Here is an 18,441-nt window from a genome sequence, read left to right on the forward strand (position 1 = left end):
ATCATTATATATTTGGAAAATAATGTGTACAATCTCACTGATCTTTACTATGTTCACAGAGTTGTGCAACCATTTCCATTTTCTGAGGTTAGAACTTCTTCAACACTCCACATTGAAATCTGGGATCTTTGAGCTGTCATTTCCGATTCTAGCACATACATGCTACTCTCCAACAGTTGGCACCCACTAATACTCTTTCTGCTATATAGATGTCGCTATTCTGGAGGTTTCACATAAATGAATCACCCGAAAGAATGGGTATTCACTCCCTGGTTGTATTCACTCATTTTTTTAAGAGTTCTCCATGTGTAACATTTATTACTACTGTTTTTTATTGATGGATAAGATTCTATTGTATGCATATGTTACATCTTTTATCCCTTTTTCAATTTTGTAGTTACTAGGACCACCACCACCCCTGCTCCCTCCCTCCGGCTGAGCCCTGATGCTGCAGTGTGGGCTACTTGTGTCTTAACTGCTGAACTAACTGCCATACCTTGCCAATTTTATTTAGTTACTTACTCTTTGTTGTTCACTTCTTTTTTCTTAAAGGATTTATTTCTTTTTATTGGAAAGGCTGATTTATAGAGGAGACAAAAAGATCTTCCATCTGCTGGTCCACTCCCCAAGTGGCTACAACAGCCAGAACTGAGCTGATCCAAAACCAGGAGCCCTGAGCTTCTTGCAGGTCTCCCATGTGGCTGCAGGGTCCCCAGGCTTTGGGCCATCTCCCACTGCCCTCCCAGGCCATAAGTGGGGAGCTGGATGGGAAGTGGAGCAACTGGGCATGAATCGGGACCCTAATGGATTAGCCAGCTGAGCTATCATGCCAGGCCCTTTTTCTTGTTCACTTTTAAGAGTGGCTTATATATTCTAGGTATAGATGTCTTAGCAAGCAGGAAATTTGCAAATATTTTATCCCAATTTATTTCCTTTTCACTTTCTTATTAGTTTCCTTTTAAGCCAAATGTTTCTCTTTTTTCCAATATCTACTTATTTATTTGATAGTCAGTTACAGTGAAAGAGTAGCCTTCTATCCATTAATTCACTCCCCAAGTGGCTACAAGGGCCCAAGTTGAACCAGCCTGAAACCTGGAGCTTCAACCAGGTCTCCCCCATAATTGGCAGTTTCTCAAGTACTTGCGGATCTTCTGCTGCTTTTCCCAGGGCATTAGCAGGGAGCTGGATTAAAAGTGGAGCAACCAGGACACGAACCAGTGTGCATACAGGATGTAGCTTTGTTCACTATGCCACAACAGTGGACCCAGTGTTTGATATTTTATGAAGTTTATCTTTCTTTTCTCATATGATTTGCATATCATGTATAAGAAACCATTGCTTAACCTTGTGTCAGGAAGATTTATTTGTATGTTTCTCTATTATTTTTATAATGTTAGCTCTTGTTTGTGTGTGGTAACTTTTAGTGAATTTTTGTATGTAATACTGTGTTGGATCCAGTATTATTCTGTTTCATGTAGCTATCCAGATGCTCAGCATTGCTTACTGAAAAGACTATTATTTGTCCCTGTTGAAGTCTTTAATCCTACAAAACAGGGTATATTTATATAGTTTATTATCTGTTGGGTTCAGAATGATGAATCTTTCTCTGATTCCTGGCTACATTTATATATTGTCACAAATTCCTGTTTTTTTTGTTGTTGTTGTTCTCTTAAAATTCCTTTGAACAAATATTTATTGAGAGCCTGTCAAGTGTTTTTCTGGATGCTAGGAGTATAACAGTGAATGAAAAATTGTGTTATAGAAAACAGTTGAAAAGGAAAAAATTAGATCATATTGCATGTAATTTACAATGTGAAGGAGACAAACTAGAAAATAAGTGCAAGGGACAGAGAACCACTAGGAGGGTTGATGATTCCCAGGTGAATTCATAGACGGCCTCATCGTGTCCTTCAAGAATCTCAATCTAGGAATAAAGTGGGCCTGCTTAAGGAACAGGAAGTGGACCACAGTGCTGAAATCATATATTGGGTGAGCCAGGGGAACTATTTTATTTCAGGTTGGCAAGGGGATCAGGAGTGGATCACACAGATATCTTGCAGGGATTTGTGAACGTGGCAAAGAATTAGGCTGTTTCTTTAAGAATGGATTTTAGGGTAATCAGAGTTCCACATGAAGAGAGACCATCTACTGGAGGGTTAACAGTCATCCAAGAAAGAGCAAGTGGGAGGCCCATATTACCATGCTGATTATGAAGGTGCAGGCAATGGATACATTTGGGATATGCATTTCCCTTGTGTCCTGGGAGAGCAGTGGAGGATGGCCCAAAGCCTTGGGACCCTGTACGCATGTAGCAGACCTGGAAGAAGCTCCTGGCTCCTGCCTTCAGATTGGCTCAGCTCCAGCTGTTGCAGCTACTTGAGGAATAAACCAGCAGATGAAAGATCTTTCTCTTTGTATCACCTTCAAAAAAAAAGAAAGAAAAAGAAAGAGACATGTTGCCAGAGAGAAGTTGGAAAGGAATTAATAGTTGGAAACAGTAAAGTCTATGTGCTAATGGAAATAATTCAGTGGTGATGAGCAAAGCAATCAGGTAATGTTGGTAGTTTCTGGAATCAAGTCCTTAAAAGGGTGAAAGGGAGCTATAATTGGGCTAGCAGTTAAGATGCCAAGTTCCACATCAGAGTATCTCTGATTCCTAATAACAGATCTCTGCTATTGCACACCCTGGGAAGGAGTGGTGATGGTTCAAGTAATAAGTTCTGCTACCTATGTGGGAGACATGGACTGAGTTCCTGGCTACAAAGCACCTGCCTAGCCCAGCCCTGCCATTGAGGACATTTGGGCTATTGAACCAGCAGATAACTGTCTCTCTTTCTCATTCCTTCGTTTGTCTTTCTCTCTTGCTCCACACCACTTCTCAAATTAACAAGAATTGTCTTTGAGAGGTGGTGTAGTCCTGAGTTCTAATGGAGGAACAGACATTAAACTGAGAGATTTCCTTCATTTCTAATAGACAAACAAGTAGAAACTCTTGAGATGCTCAGAGATTCTATGATGGAAAGATGAAAGTTCTCATCTGATTGATTGCTCCTTGAAGTCTTGAGTTGTAGTAGCCATGTCATGCCTACATGTGAATGTGTGATTTACCACTTTCCTTGCTCTTTCCTTTGGGATTGTTTGAAGCATCTAAGAAGTGGCATTGCTTAGGTTCTCTTTCCACTAAATTTTGTGTGATGTTTCACAAATGATATGAATTTCTTTTGCTATGGTCACAGACACACTTACTCATACATGGCATGTTATATATTTGGATTCATTCTTTACATTATATTTCTTTTGATTTGTCTTTTCCCAGCATTAGATTGTGAATTATCCCAGGGAAAAGTAACACACTCTTTGGCTTCCTTCCTTCTTGTCTCTCAATGGTCCCCTGTAAGCTTCTTGAAGCCACTGACTTCATCTTTTTTGTTTGTACTGATGTCTGTTGCCTACATTAATGTAAATGTAGCAAAGTTAACATTTATTGAATTTCATTTATTAGAATAATACTATAAAACTAAAGTATTAATCCATATTATAGCCTGATCTAACTTGAAATGACTTATTCACTGAAAAAATGTTTTAAAAGTTTGAAACTAGCTGTGGAACCACGGGTTAATATGCTGCTTAGAATGCCCACATGCCATGTCATAGTGTCTGGTTTGAGTCCTGGCTACTCTGCCTCCAGTCCAGCTGCCTGCTAATGCACCTGGGAAGCAACAGTTGAGGGCTCAGGTGCTCCAGTCCTGCCACCCATTTGAAACCTAGATTGAATTTCTGGCTTCAGGCTTCAGCCTGGCCCACCCCAGCTGTTACAGCCATCTAGAGTGAACCAGCAGATGGAAGATGTCTCTCTTTCTCCCTGTCTCTCTTTCTCACTTTACCTTTTAAGTAAGTAAATCTTTAAAAATAAGTAGAAAACATGGAGAAGAGAATTTATCAATTTTTTATTGTTAATTTAGATTAAAAAGAAAATCACAAAGTGGGTAAGCGACACCATGGCATAGTTAAGCCTCTACCTGAAGTGCCACCGTCTTATATAGCCACTGATTTGAGTCCCAGTTGCTCTGCTTCAGTCCAGCTCCCTGCTCATTTGCCTACAAAAGCTGCAGATGATACTCTGCACTCATATGGAAAATGGGAAGATGTTCCAGGCTCCTGGCTTCAGACCCACCCAGCTCTGGCCATTGCAACGATTGAGGAATGAACCAGGAGAGGCAGTTTCTAATTCTCTCATGTTCTCTGTAAATCTGCCTTTGTTGATTTTGAAAAATAATTTGAAAGTAGATTTTGGAAGAACTGTGGGGATTTTTTCCCAGGGGATCAGTGGAGGGATTGGTCTTGAAGAGGCCACCTCTTAACTCTGATGCTGAAAGAAAAGAGGTGAGGATAGTAGCAAAAGGCATAGTAATCTGCCATAGGTTTGGAAGTAACTAATTCACAAGGTTAAAGACCAAACTTCATCTGTAAAGTAGAGAAACAAGGGAAAGATGAGGGGTAAGGAGGAGACAGTATGCCTTACAAGGCGTTATTGCTGAATAACTGGTGTGAGCCAGAACTAGATCTTAACTTTCAGCTTCCCTAGAAGGAATATTGCCAGTCACCTGAACCACACACTGTTGGTACATACCAGAGACCCGAAAATTAAAATTACGACAAGATAGGGCTTTGTAAAGACTGCTTCAAATTTGAATTTTGGTTTTAGTATGCAGTAAATGAACTTGTTTAGGGATGAAACTTTCTTTCACCTTACTTTTGTCTTAGTATGTCTAGCAGTTTTAACAGTTTTTCTCCCTCATTTCTTTTCTGTCCCAGCACAGAAAAAAAAAATATCTTAGGACTATGTTTGCATTCTTTTTTTTCTAATTATTGGAAAGACAGATTTACAGAGAGAAGGAGAGACAGAGAGAAAGACCTGTCCACTGGTTCACTCCCCAAATGTCCACAACAACTGGAGCTGAGCTGATTGAAACCAGGAGCCAGGAGCTTGTAGGTGCATTCAGGGTCCCAAAGATTTGCTGCCACACTCCACTGCTTTCCCAGGCCACAAGCAGGGAGCTGGATGGAAGTGGGGGGCAGCCAGAACATGAGCTGGCACAATATGGGATCCCAGCACTTTGCAAGAGAGAATTAACCAATTGAGCAGTTTCACCAGGCTCATACTTACTCATTTCTTAAAATTTACTGATCTAGAACCCCTAGGAATGTAGGCTACTCTTTAAAAAATTATATTAAGAGGATATAATATACATAAGTTCAGCTACTTTGAATCTCACTTTGGGTCAACTTGTTCTTTTATACTGAGGTTTTAATTTTTATAATTGTTAAATGATTTGAAGTAAGACATTTATTGGATATCATTGGGTTTTTTATTTTCTTCTTTGTTTTGTTTTGTTTTTATTACCAGAACTGTCTTACAGTATTACCTGCATTTTGTGTGGATTTACTAGAAGAGTTGACCACAGTCTGATCAGAGAGAGGTTTGTGAACTTTAAGCTCTACAGACTGTACTAGCATCATTGTGGCTATAATTTAAATCAGTTTAAGTTATCTTTAGTACTTGAAACTTCATTTTGAGTGAGGTATATTATGTTCAGTGAAGTCCTTCAGGTTGGGTGAAGTGTATAACTGAAGTCAGCTAAAATGATTCAGTTTAATAGTATATACGGAAATGATGGCTCTGTCTTTCTGAGAAATTTTTCATTTTAAATACTAACAAGAAACTGGTTGTTAACTTGCTTAGTCTTTTGCATTCAATTTTATGTTCAAAGTAATGAATTTTTAAACATGAAATTTAACCCTCTTCTAGGGAATCAACATTTATACATTTTGTAGAAAGTTGTTCATATCCTCAAAGAGTAGGCAAAACAGTGTTTTTATAGTTTGGTATAACTTCTAGATGATGTTTCCTTTTCTTTGTTATGAATTCCATTAAAATTTTTTGCCTTTAATTTTCTCCAATGAGGAGATACTAAACCAACTTTGGCAGATTGTGGTTTTGCATGATGCAAGCATTAAAGTGTTGTGAAAAAGGGTAGATTGGTGTAGAGGAGACTGTCTTAGCCAACCTTTCTGTTGTTGTAAAATTATTGAGCAATCCTTTTCCACAGCATAAATTTCAAAAATAGATATTGCTTCACTCTATTTAATGGTTCTTATTATTTTTGTTCCTCTAAATGAAGTAGTAAATGTGTATAAGCTAGCTTGGAAAATATTTCAGATTCTAGTCAGATGACTAATAATGTCAATCCAGAACAATTATCCTAAACCTTAGAAATTAAGTTATCTTCTCTGGTTGGTTGCCACTCAACATTTATGGACTAATGAATATTTAATGAAGCAAAATTATAAAAATGCTTTGGAAGAACATGTAATCATAGATTAAAGGGGTTTTTTTGTTAATTAGTAAGCGATCTGTTGTTTGAGCAGACATTAAATATCCTAATCTGACTTTCCCAATATTGTTTTTGTGTTAACAAATCAGTCTCAAAAGAGAAGATAGTGTAAGGAATATTGTGAGTGTGTGTAGATATCCCTATACGAGTGCGCAGGAAGGGATATATGTGTATCCCCAGCAAACATCTGTTTGTTTGCTCTCAGTTTTCAAAGTAGGATGAAAATGTTCAACACACAGGTAAAAACAGTAAATGGAATAAATGATTCTAAAAAGAATTTGAAATTAAATAGTTAAGACATCCTTTTGTGGGTAGTACTTTCGTTTCAAAATGCAGAACTCAAAAAAAATTAATGCAGCATCATCTTATATTAAGTACATCTAATCATGTTTACTTCTAATGATATTAGTTACTAATATTTAAATACCACCTTATATTTTTCCTTTCCTAACAAATTATATTAGAATAATTCCTTGGTTAGCGCTATGTAGTGCTTTATGGGGGAACATGTGAATAACCCCTTGTAATACTAGTTTATTTTCTTTAGTACATTCTTATCAAGGCATTGATATTATTTTTGTTATCTCTAGTGAAAGGTAAAAACAGAAGGACCACATTGAGTAATTTCATTGATATTTTTAGGTATTTGTGCAATTAACACTAATTTGATTAATGCTTGATAATTGATCCTAATAGAATTTTAAAGTTGGGTAAGAGTTAACACTGACACGGTATTTGACACCTTCTAACTACTTTTAAGTTATTTGTGTGAGTGTGTGTGTGAACTGATGTCATAACAGCATGGGTACTTTTTAAACTTTTTTTTTTTAGATTTTTTTTAAATTAATTAATTTATTTATTTATTTTTTATTTTTTATTAATTACATTGTATTATGTGACATAGTTTCATAGGTACTGGGATTCTCCCCTCCCCTCCCCAAACCCTCCCCCCATGGTGACTCCTCTACCTTGTTGCATAACCACAGTAAACTTTTTTTTTTAACTAATTTTGCTAATACTCTCTGCTCCAACAGGACTATTAATTTAATCTAAGATATATCATTTCCTATCACTATTTATAATAAGAAGCTTATAAATAATGAGTTAGATAAAGAACATATAACACTAACCAGTATCATTTTATATGGAACATTTAAAGAAAAATTTAAAATTATTATTAATGCAGTGGAAATCTGTGTAGCTTTTTAAAGCAAAAATAAAAACAAAAATTTTTTTACACTCAAAGTATGTGTATGCCATGATTGTAACTTATCGTCAATTCAGAGTCTATTTTTGCAGTGCATGAAAAAATTCAGACTTCAGTTTTTAGAAAATGCATCTCATTTGTCATGGTTGTTTGAAGTGATGAAACTATAATAATTTCTTACTAATGGAGAAAAGACTAAATTTTTTCCTGAATACATTCCAGACCATTTTGGTGAACCATTACTTATTTTCCTGCAATACCTATTTTTAAAATATTATAAAATATTATATTTGTAATACTTTTCATATCTGTGAGACCACTGTGCTCAATCATAGATTTTTTTTTCTTTATGAAACATTGTTTCACTCGTGGAAATTTTGCTTGGTCATTACTTTGCTTGTGTTTATAAGTACTCCTAAGGTTTCTTGTTACAGCAGAAACTATTTCATGTGGAAGTTAGGTTACAGCTGTGTTATCTATGTCATCATAACATAGATAAACAACAGTAGTACAGGTGTTTTCTCTGCAGCCGCTGGAAAAAAACCTAGCCTCTGCTGGTTCATCAAAATATATGAAATTTGAGTGTGAAACATTTTAACTTTTTCTTAGTTGAAAGCAATCAGACTCACTTTTTTGTTTGTCTATACATACGTAAGGTTTTATGCTATTAATAATTGCCATTTCCATGAGGCAAGCATTGATACTCTCATCACCCCTATATTCCTTCCTTGATTGAAAAAAAAAGTTGTGTTTTGTTAACTTCAATAGATCTAATGTGACCCCTCTTTTTGACCTATCCCTTGTCCTGGTTTTAAATGGCAAGCACAGATTTCTCATTCTGCTTTTGCATCAGTAACTCAGGAAATTACGCTGTAGTTTCTGATTTGCCTTTTCTATTACAGGTCAACAAAAACCTATCATTTACCTCACCAGCCCCAGCCTCCTCACAGCAGTCCACGTTTAAACAGTCCGAGCTGCTGGCCAGACAGGCAGCCGTTCTGGCCACAGGCGCGCGGGACACCCTGCAGCACTTTGGTTTCCCTCACTCCGGTAAGGCCCTTTCTTCCTCTGCATTACTCTTAAATTTTCAGGTGCTGATTTTTAAAACAAGTATGATTTACTTCTCTGCAGAATTAAAGCTCGTAGCAGTGTAATGGTCGCTTTTCAAGACTGACAAATTTCTATTGTAACATCTTTTTATTACTTTGATATCACAGAAGTGACTTTGATAGTACATTTGATTGTCATGACTTTACCAGTGGGTACTCTGAATCTACATCTAGGTAGCAAAACTCAAGTTTTAAACATGTAGAATACTTAAAATCCTTTCGTTTCTCAGCTGCATAAAGGAAATCTATTTCATGAATAATTCCTTTTTAATATTTCATTTTAAAGAAAGTTAAGGTAAAAGGCATTTCATCAGAAATAGGATGCAACTTGTGGTAATATCACATTGCCTCAAAGTTGGCAAATTAATAAAATATACCAAAAAAGCTAGTTACAGAAATATACAAACTGTACAATTGCAAATTTTTAGTTACTGTTGTAAATGAATTTGAATACTATCTTCCAAAAGATCTCAAAGAGATCTAGGTGAGAAATGTTTCATTATAGGAAGCTGGCCTTTTATGTTCATTAGCTTTATTTTTTGACGGTATTTTTTCTGTCACTGAATTTAAGATGGGACATCTGCAAATAACAAAGCAATTATCTTTAACAAAGAAACCGAAACTCGTTCTTGAAAAGGTAAACATAATTTACATAGAAATTTGGGGAGTTTCCCTTTTATACATTAAAAGTGTATGGACTTTACATATGCAAGTGCAAGTTATTTTAATCTTCCAAGGTAAAAGGTATTACAATGAAAAAAATACTTGGATTCAGAAATTTGTCATTCATCCCTAATTATGCTATTTATTATCCCTATACCCGGTGAACATAAGAATCTCCACTTGAGAACTGGAAATGATGATTACATTATGTGTAAATCCAAGTGAAATAAGTTAACTAGAAACATTTTGTTACGCCAAAAGTGCTATATGACCACAACATATTGTAAATATAATAAATGTGCCTAAGCTAGGTTCAAAAAGACTTTGAGTTCTGATTTCAAATCACTGAATGATTGATAGTCGTAATCCTTAGAAATAGTTCCTTTTTCATGTTCTAGACATTTGCCAGAATTTGGTGCAGTGATTGTCTCGATGATTCACCTTGGCGGGTGCACCTATGCTAACCCCTTGGACTTTTTTATTCTTTGCACTCAAATAGATACTTGATTTTTTTTATATACCCTGTCCTTTTAATGACTAGGAAGCAGGGAGGAGCCTCTCTCTATCCTTAACATCTTTCTGCTGAGGCCTAAAATTCCCTGGGAATAAACGTTTCATGCTATATCTTCAAATTAAAGGCCTAGAAGGCAAAGAGTTAATATATTGGTGACAATCCGTTGAAGTAGCATCTTATATCATAAATCAGTCAACAAGATATAGGTGACAGATATAAATCCTTTTCATTTTCTATAAAGAGGAACAACAGAAAGAATAGGAAGGCCTTTGAAAAGGGAAGAGGGGAAAACAGCGAAAGCTTAGATATGACAAAGGCAAGTCCTACCAGCTTCCCGAGTACATGCAGGATTGGCTCCATTTCTTTTTAGCTTCCATGGCCAAGGTCAGTCATTAATGAGTTATTTATATTATGCATGCACATCTGTGTGGACAATCTCTCCGAGGTATTGCCATTTAGCCGTAACGTTTTTATAACATTTACAATCATTCTCAGGCATATCCTTCCTAGAAAATGCATCACTGTTTCGAGAAGCAGAACATGTGACCCATTGCAAATGGGCAAATTAATCTTTTTTTTTTTTTAATTAAGAAGCCAGGATCATTTTGTTTTGTTTTGTGGCAAATATCTTGTACCAGCATTGAGGTGAACTAGTTCCTAGATCTAACCTCTTTTCTAAGTGAATGCAGAATCATAAGCAGTTTCTTTCAGCTTCTGTCTTTTCATCCTTGCAGATAAAAGAATGCTCTGTATTTGGTGAGTTTGTCTTGTAAGCTGTGTGATTTTATTCAGTGTTCAGATCACTTTTAAAAGTAGCTAAATAACTAAGTATTCTTGATTATACAAATCAACTGTAATCTGATAGATTACACAAAAAATACATACATTTTTAAGAATAAAATATTGAAAACCTTGAAATATGCAGAAATTAGTTTTATGTGTATATTAAATATGATTGGGTTTACACACTGGAAGACTAGATTCTGAAGTGAGTTGAATATTCATTTACATTTCTGTTGACATTATTTTAGATACATTCTAGAAAATAGGGATTGCTAGGTTGTAAAGTATTTCTTTTGTCATTGGTTTGTATTCCCTATAGTTTCTAGAACGCTGCTTTTTATTCATTCTAAAATTATTTTAAGTAATTACTTTGTGTAAGGCCCTTTCTTCTATTTTTTAATATGATGTTTATATAGTTGAGCAGGATGGGAAGGCTCCAGGGTCTAATGTTCATTGTCTGACAGAGTCTACCTCAAAGTCTACATTTGCCCAAATATTTGCTGTCATCATTTGGTTGAGGTACTTGTCCAATTGGTTCTGTTCTCCTTCCTCTGCTATGGTACACAGATCTGGCACCCACCGCACAGGCAGACCCAACGACCTGGACCAGATTACCCAGTCTCTGGCGGACCTCTACCCCCAGGGCTCACAGACCCGGTACCCACTGTCCCAGCCTGGCCTGGCTCATCTCACCTTGGCATCCACCAGTGAGTGCTTCAGCCTGGCTCAGTCCAACCTGCTCCCATTTCCGACTCTTGTTGGTGGGTGCTACAGCCTAGCCCAGCCCAGCCAACCCCCAGTCTCAGTCCCAGTGTAAACTGCCTGGTTTTGGAGCCCAACACGGTCACTCCTGCACCCCGTTTTGTTTCTCAGATCTGCCAGTGGATGTTATGAACTAGCCTGTTCTTAGACCTGACACATATGTATGCCAGCAGCTCCTATAACTTGACCTGGTTTGGGTTGTTCCTTGCCTTGGTTCTTGTGCTCTCCTTCAGGCACTATATCCTAACAAAGGAGTTCCCCAAGCTCCTCTATCAGGTCACCTCCCAGTGACAGTGCACACACCAGTGGCCCAGGTTGACTTTTTCTACCTTTTGTCCTGGCAGAGACAGTGCCCTTGCCCAACTGACCCATACCCTATCCAGTTCTTACTTTTGGGTGCTACAGCCCAGTCACATCAGGTCCATGCCCAGACACAGCTCTCACGTGGTTTAATGGGAACCGAGAGCTAGCCCAGCCTATTCTACACCCACTCTGGCTCTCATGAGTACCAGTGGGTGCTAGAGTCTAGTCCAGTCTGGCGTTCCCCAGACCCAGTCCACATCCAGGGGAGACTGCAGCCATGTCCAGTCCAGACCACTGCCTCTATTCCAACTCTCACGCTCACCAGTGGGAACCCCAACCCAGCTGGGGCATCCCCTTTATTCCCCAACCAGTCCTATTCACAGCCACAGATTTTGCACATGCCAATGGAAATCGTTGTTCCACGTGGGTGAGTCCATTCACTCCCCCATAGATTCTTCCTCCAGACCTGATTCACTCACGTGCTGGTTAGTGTCATGAAGGCCCTTTCTTTAAGTATGGTAATAGGAAATATTGGTCTCTGCCTTCATGGAGTTTACAGTCTGTTTGAGGAGATGGTAGTATGCAACAAATCAAGTCACAGTGTAGTCACTGCTAAAAACACAACATTATGTCACAGGAATGCAGAGGGATAGAATAGCTAGGAAATTTCTTGGATTTGGCATATCCAGAAAGAAATCTTGATTCCTTTCCCCCAAAACCAATCCTCCCACCTTCACTTCTCTTACCATATAATATGCAAGTTTTTTTTTATCCCAGTACTCTAAACTTTCATTTACCCAGTTGTTCAGGGGAAATTGGGAGTCATTCTTAATGCTTCATTCCATCCACTACCTTCTTCCCATAATGCATTGGGAGTTCAGCTCAATTTTTCTCCTCCACCAACAAATCCCGTTGCAGTGGTCCCTATGTCTAGGATGATAACTTTGAGTAAAGTCTTCTTTCCCTCATTTTAACAAGTATCATTGAAAAATTGTGTTTTCTTTAGCAAAGCTTCAAGAAAAGTTTGAGAAGTCTAGGGAGTGACGAAGTCCTGGTTTAGCTGGAAATGGTGAGATGAATAAGTTTAGGGAAAATTGAGTCTGCAAAGATAGTTGGAGATCAAATCTTGCCATACTGAGGAATGTACATTTTATTCTCTAGAAAGAGTAATAGTGCCCAGATGGCATACCAGCACAACAGGCAGAGGCTTCACTGACTTTGCCATGGTACCAGCTCCAAAGCTGTAGTTTTTAAAACTGAGGTATCTGGAAGGACTTCATAATTCCTGAGGACTAACACCATTAAATATAATTATTTATCAGTTGTTTGCAACGTTTTAAACTTAGTTCTGTGGTGTTTAGTCTCTAAATCAACAGATTCTATGCAAAATTTTTATTTAAGAGCTAGATTTTAAAGCACAGATTATTCAGCGATGAAATTGCTGAGAGGGGCAGGAAGAAATTAGTGCTTCCAGTTAACAGTACAGTATTTGTATCATCTTTGTTTGTATTTGAACAATGGTATATCAAGTAAAATCACAAAATCATTCAGATGACTTCAGTCTGTCAAGTTAGTGCTTGTGCTATTACATCTTGAGTCATGTTTGAAAAGCTGCCTTTTTCCAATCAGTTTGCATTTCTTTAACAAGTATATGCTTATAGTTGTAATCCCTTAACCAGCTCTGTAAAGTAGGAGCTATGTTTTGCGTCAACTTTCAAGTTGTTTTGTTTGGTTGGTTTTTTGTTTTGTTTTTAGTTGGTTGGCTGGTTGGTGTTCAAGGTTTAGGTATTTCTTTCTTCCTTTTTTTCATTGAAGATTGATTTATTTATAAACTGTATTTACTTGAAAGGCAGAATTGTAGCGAGAAGAAGGGACAGAGACACACAACACAGAAAGATATCAATCCATCCATCTTCCAACCACTGGCTGATTCCGCAAATGGCCACAACTGCCGGGACTAGGACAGGCAGAAATTAAGAGCCTGAAATTCCATTCAGGTGTCTCACATGGATGCATGCAGGATTGCAAACACTTGAGTAGTCTTCAGCTGCTTTCCTAGGCTCACTAACGGGCAGCTGAATTGAAAGTGGAGCAACCAGGACACTAATGGTGCCCGAACAAGATGCTGGCATCTCAGGTCACCACCTAACTTTTTGTGCAACATGCCAGTCCCCAAGATTTCAGTCTTTCTTAAACTTTTAATTTTTTATAGAGCAATCAAAACTTATACTAGGTTATAATTTCACCAGAGATACAGTGATATCCTAACTCATTATGGAAAAGAGATTACATCTAAACTGGAAGCATGATTGTTCTTGCATTTCAAAGGACGAAAACATTTTGGCAAAAATTAGAAATTAGAATGACTCTCAGTAAACACAGCTGATGGTAAAAGGGGGTTTCCGTTTTAAGTAAGGTAAAATGAACTTCAAAGAACCTTCTCATCCCTTCAGAATTGGCAGAACTTTCCGTTAGTATTACTTAATGAACTCCGAACTATTAATTGAAAAAGAGCATTCTATTGAGTTTTGATGTCAAACTTCGAAAATTCCAGGATTTCAGTCTTGTAGGAGACAGATAAAAAAGGAACTAATTCACTGTCACAGAAAAAGAAAATCTTTTGAGTTAATCCATTTCCTGCAGACAGATATCCTTGTGAGAATCAATAGTGTGAGATACGGGAGGTGCTTCTTTTTTTTTTTTAAAGATCCATTTATATTTATTGGAAAGGCAGATTTACAGAGAGAAGGAGAGATGGAGAGAAAGATCCTCTCCAAATGGCCACAATGACTGGAGCTGAGCCAATCCAAAGCTAGGAACCAGGAGCTTCCTCTGAGTCTCCCACACTGTCCAGTCTCAGAGGCAAATTATGGCTATGAACTGTAAACTTTTTTTGAAAAATGCCAAAAAACAATTTAAGTGAAGTAATTTGGGGGGCAGCATAGTGGTAAGGTGAATAAAGCCACTGTCTGCCATGACAGAATCCTGTATTGGCAAGAGTTTGTGTTTTAGCTGCTCCACCTCCAATCCAGCTTTCTGCTAATGAGACTGGGAAAGTAGTAAAAGATGGCCCAAAATGCTTGGGCCCCTGCATCCTCATGGGGTACCCAAATTAAATTCCTGGCTCCTGACTCCTGACATCAGCCTAGCCAGATACAATGTCCTGCAAATTATTGCTGTGAGTGAACTTGAGTTTTTGAAAGATGTGTCTGTGCTGTCCTCTCTCTCCTTTCTGGTGCCAGCAACATACTCTTTCAGTTGGAAACTGTCTGTCATTTTTGGATCATCTGTCTTATAGTCCTCTTATTATTCTAAATCCCTATTAATTCACTATTGTCCTTTTACTCTCTGTCGTCTCCATTTAAAATTGATTCTCTAAATTGATAATGTTTCGTCTGTTTTCTCTTTTTTAAAAAAATCTGTTAGTAGTACCCTGTGTTTTTATGTGATGACAATGATTTTTCTTTACAAGTCTGGTGTTCCTTCCTGTTTTTAAATGTAAAGAATTGGGTGCAAATATGGTTCCCTTATTCTATTGTGGGAACAGCTATATAATCTCATTGTTTTGTTCACTGAACACAGTAGCTATGGAGAATTTAGCATAGGTGGCAAGGAAGAATTAATTTGCATCTTATATTTAGAGTGAACAGGCAGGCTGATGTCAGGCTGATGTCAGGCTGATGGCGAAAATGGAAAAAAAAATACAAGGCAATATTCCCACTCTCAAAGTTTTCACTCTTCCTAAATTAGTTTGTTCCATAGGAGTATCACTTTTAGAGACAATCCCACTCCCTTTGTTTCTTCTTGCCTGTGTTTAAATGCTGAGAAGACTCCATATCCTGGGCTTTGCAACCTTGTTTGGCCTTTGTGTTTTACAGGTGAATCTTCAATTATCTTCTCGTGGATGTCATTTTGCTTTGCCTGCTACCAGCTGTGCTGATTCTGTGTCTACAGAATTTACCATCTCTATCTACTCCTCTTTCCACTCCCCCATAATGTTTTACAGATTTCTCTAATCACTTTTCCTCTTCTACAAATGTGTTGAAATCTCTAATCTGTTATTTTCAAGCTCACGAGAGACTTTCACATGCCTAATTTGAATGGTCAACTTTCTGTCTTTATCTCACTTGACCTATCCGCAGCATTTGACACATTTGGTCACTTCTTACTGCATGATTTCTGGGATATCAGACTTCTGGCTTTCCTCTTATCTCATTAGTCACTCCTCTTCATTCTCCTTTGCTGATGTTTCCTCTTTTCTACCATGTTTATTAGATTGTTCCATTGCGATTTGCTACTCTTTTACTCCCTGTATATTTTCACTGGCTATCTCATGGCTTTAAATAAAACCTTTATGGTAGTGATTCTCAAGTGTTTATTTTCAAACCAAGACCTCATTTCTCCAGCTCTACATGCACGTCACCCATTACCGAAGTCTCTAGCCTTGTGTGGCTGTTAAATAGCTGAAATGTGGCTAAGGTGACCTAAGAACTAAACAAAATATTTTAATTATTTTAACATTGTAAAATCACATGTGGCCATCACATATGAGACAGATCTATAAAATCCATCTCTACGTAAGTTTTCCAGAAAAGTTAGACAGCCTAATGAGCTGATTATCGTTTTTTTAATTGTTAGAGAGTTTATGGTACTCAATCATGATTTTGAAGTTGTTATTAGTAAGTGATATTGATTGATTTGAAAAATGCTGTAAGAGTTTCATTCTTAAGCCATTAGATGAGATTCCTTTAGTGCTTAAGCAAGGGGTTAGAAACACCTAAGTTTACAGCCAGATTGTTTGTTTTGCAACAACTTTTGGAAGTTTATTTTATCATAGTGACCTGTCATTTTAAAATAAAGGGTAAGAAAGTGTTTACTACAAGTGAAAGCTTTTAATAAATGCCAAGGTATCTTTGACATAATGCAGAAGTTAACAGTTTAATCTTTATGACTGTATTCAGAGCTATTCCAGCCATTAAATCCTTTTAAGTGTATCTGATTTCCCACTAACTTTTAGAAAGCACTAGTAGAAGTCAATTCAGTAAATGTCTGCATTCCTCTGGTACTTACATATTAATTCAGAATCCCACCTTTGGGTACACTGATTAAAATATTTCTATGACAAAAGTGATTTTTATCATGCAACTCTTAAGTAGGTTTTATGTGCTTTCTAAGAACCTCATATGCAGCATGGTGAGAGAAACTTGCTGCTTAGTCTCCAAGAGAAAGGAAGCTGAGAGGAAACAAGGTACTCAAGGGTAAGGAGTAAAGGAAGAGTTCATGTGACAACAGGCAAGACGAGAAGGCTGCTTACAAACTCGCTGAATTATTTTTGACAAAATAACTTCATTGTTGGTTTTTATGGTTTGAGATGAAGACAACATGTAGTTTACTGTTAACCATAAAATATATTTTACTATTTTAATCATCTCAAACTGAAATTAACACCATGTAGACTTTTGAGATAATGATTGATAGGATTATAGGGCACGTTTCCAGATACATAAATTTTAAAAATATTTTCCATATTTTTTCTGATAACAAGCTTAATACATGCTTTTGAAGAAAATGAGTATTCTGTAATTTTAAGCCAGATGGCTTTTTAATTTTTCGATATTATAAATCATGAATACATACCTTTATATTCAATATAGATTACATAATAAAATATTTTTATTTTAGTTTAAAATCAATGGTCAGGTTTTATTCCTTTAAATCAGCCATTCATACATTCCACTTAAGTATTGACATTTCCCACATACTTTACACTCATTTCTATTTCAGCTGTTGTATTCTGTTAGTCTATGAAAAGTGATGAATTTTTAAGGTGGTAATGATTTTTATTTACAAATTTTGTAGGCGCTAATTATAACAAAGCAGCAGCCCTTCCTCCCTTGGTATAGACCACTAGACTGGGATGGGAAGGAAATACTGTATTTTCTATTATAAAGGTGATCATTGGTTTTTCCTTTTAAATCCTTATTCTCAAATTAACTTTTCCAATTATATCTGTGGTAAGAAGTATCTTCTTTTAAGAGCATTTTAGCTTCTTTCCACTGAAAGCCCAGGATATTCAGAGTTGGACCTTGACAATTCAGAAGAAAGGGCTACCTAAATTAAGTTTTCATTTTCTCTTGCCCATTTAGGTTACATTGCGCTTAACCCTGTGCTCGGAATAGCACCAAGGTTTCCCTTAGAGAAGTCAAGTGCATACTTTTGCATTTTGTGGTTTAGTCAGTTTGGTCTGTATAGTGAACAAGCTGCGTGATATCATGTAATTTACTGGTACTGTTTTCTGGAAATGAATATCTATCAGTTATTGAAAGTGTCATCAATGGAAATTAACCTTAGGAACCAGACCTTCTGGTAATGATAGAGACCTCTAGATAATGTTGATTTGTATTTTCCAGAATTTCAAATGCAGGTTTTCAGGAAGCTTTTTCCTTGAATGAAAGTGAATGAAAATATAGAGAATCACCTTGTGTTGTTCTTAGTCAGCAACTTGCATGCAAGTCTGAGAGCACAGTTGATGAGAAATACGGAAACTGACAAATGACTAAATGGAGTGACTGGTCATTTTTCTAAAAAAAATTTTGAGAGGTTTTTATATGATAAGTGCTTCAGTAAGTAAGAAGTGGAGCATGGTTCTAATGTTCTAACTTAAGGCAGTTTGCACTTTTTCTCGACTTTCCCATCTGAAAAACA

General features: G+C 37.0%; 1 protein-coding gene across 1 annotated transcript in view; it reads left to right on the forward strand.

Annotated features, from left to right (window-relative positions):
• AHI1 (Abelson helper integration site 1) overlaps positions 1-18,441 on the forward strand; it is a 193,350-nt gene that overhangs the window by 82,977 nt on the left and 91,932 nt on the right. Inside the window, exon 20 of the mRNA XM_012927595.2 lies at positions 8,505-8,652. Within this exon, the coding sequence (XP_012783049.2) occupies positions 8,505-8,652 (148 nt within the window). The remainder of the gene's footprint in view (positions 1-8,504; positions 8,653-18,441) is intronic.

This window comes from Ochotona princeps, chromosome 1 (genome assembly GCF_030435755.1).
Source record: "Ochotona princeps isolate mOchPri1 chromosome 1, mOchPri1.hap1, whole genome shotgun sequence".
NCBI lineage: Eukaryota > Metazoa > Chordata > Mammalia > Lagomorpha > Ochotonidae > Ochotona > Ochotona princeps.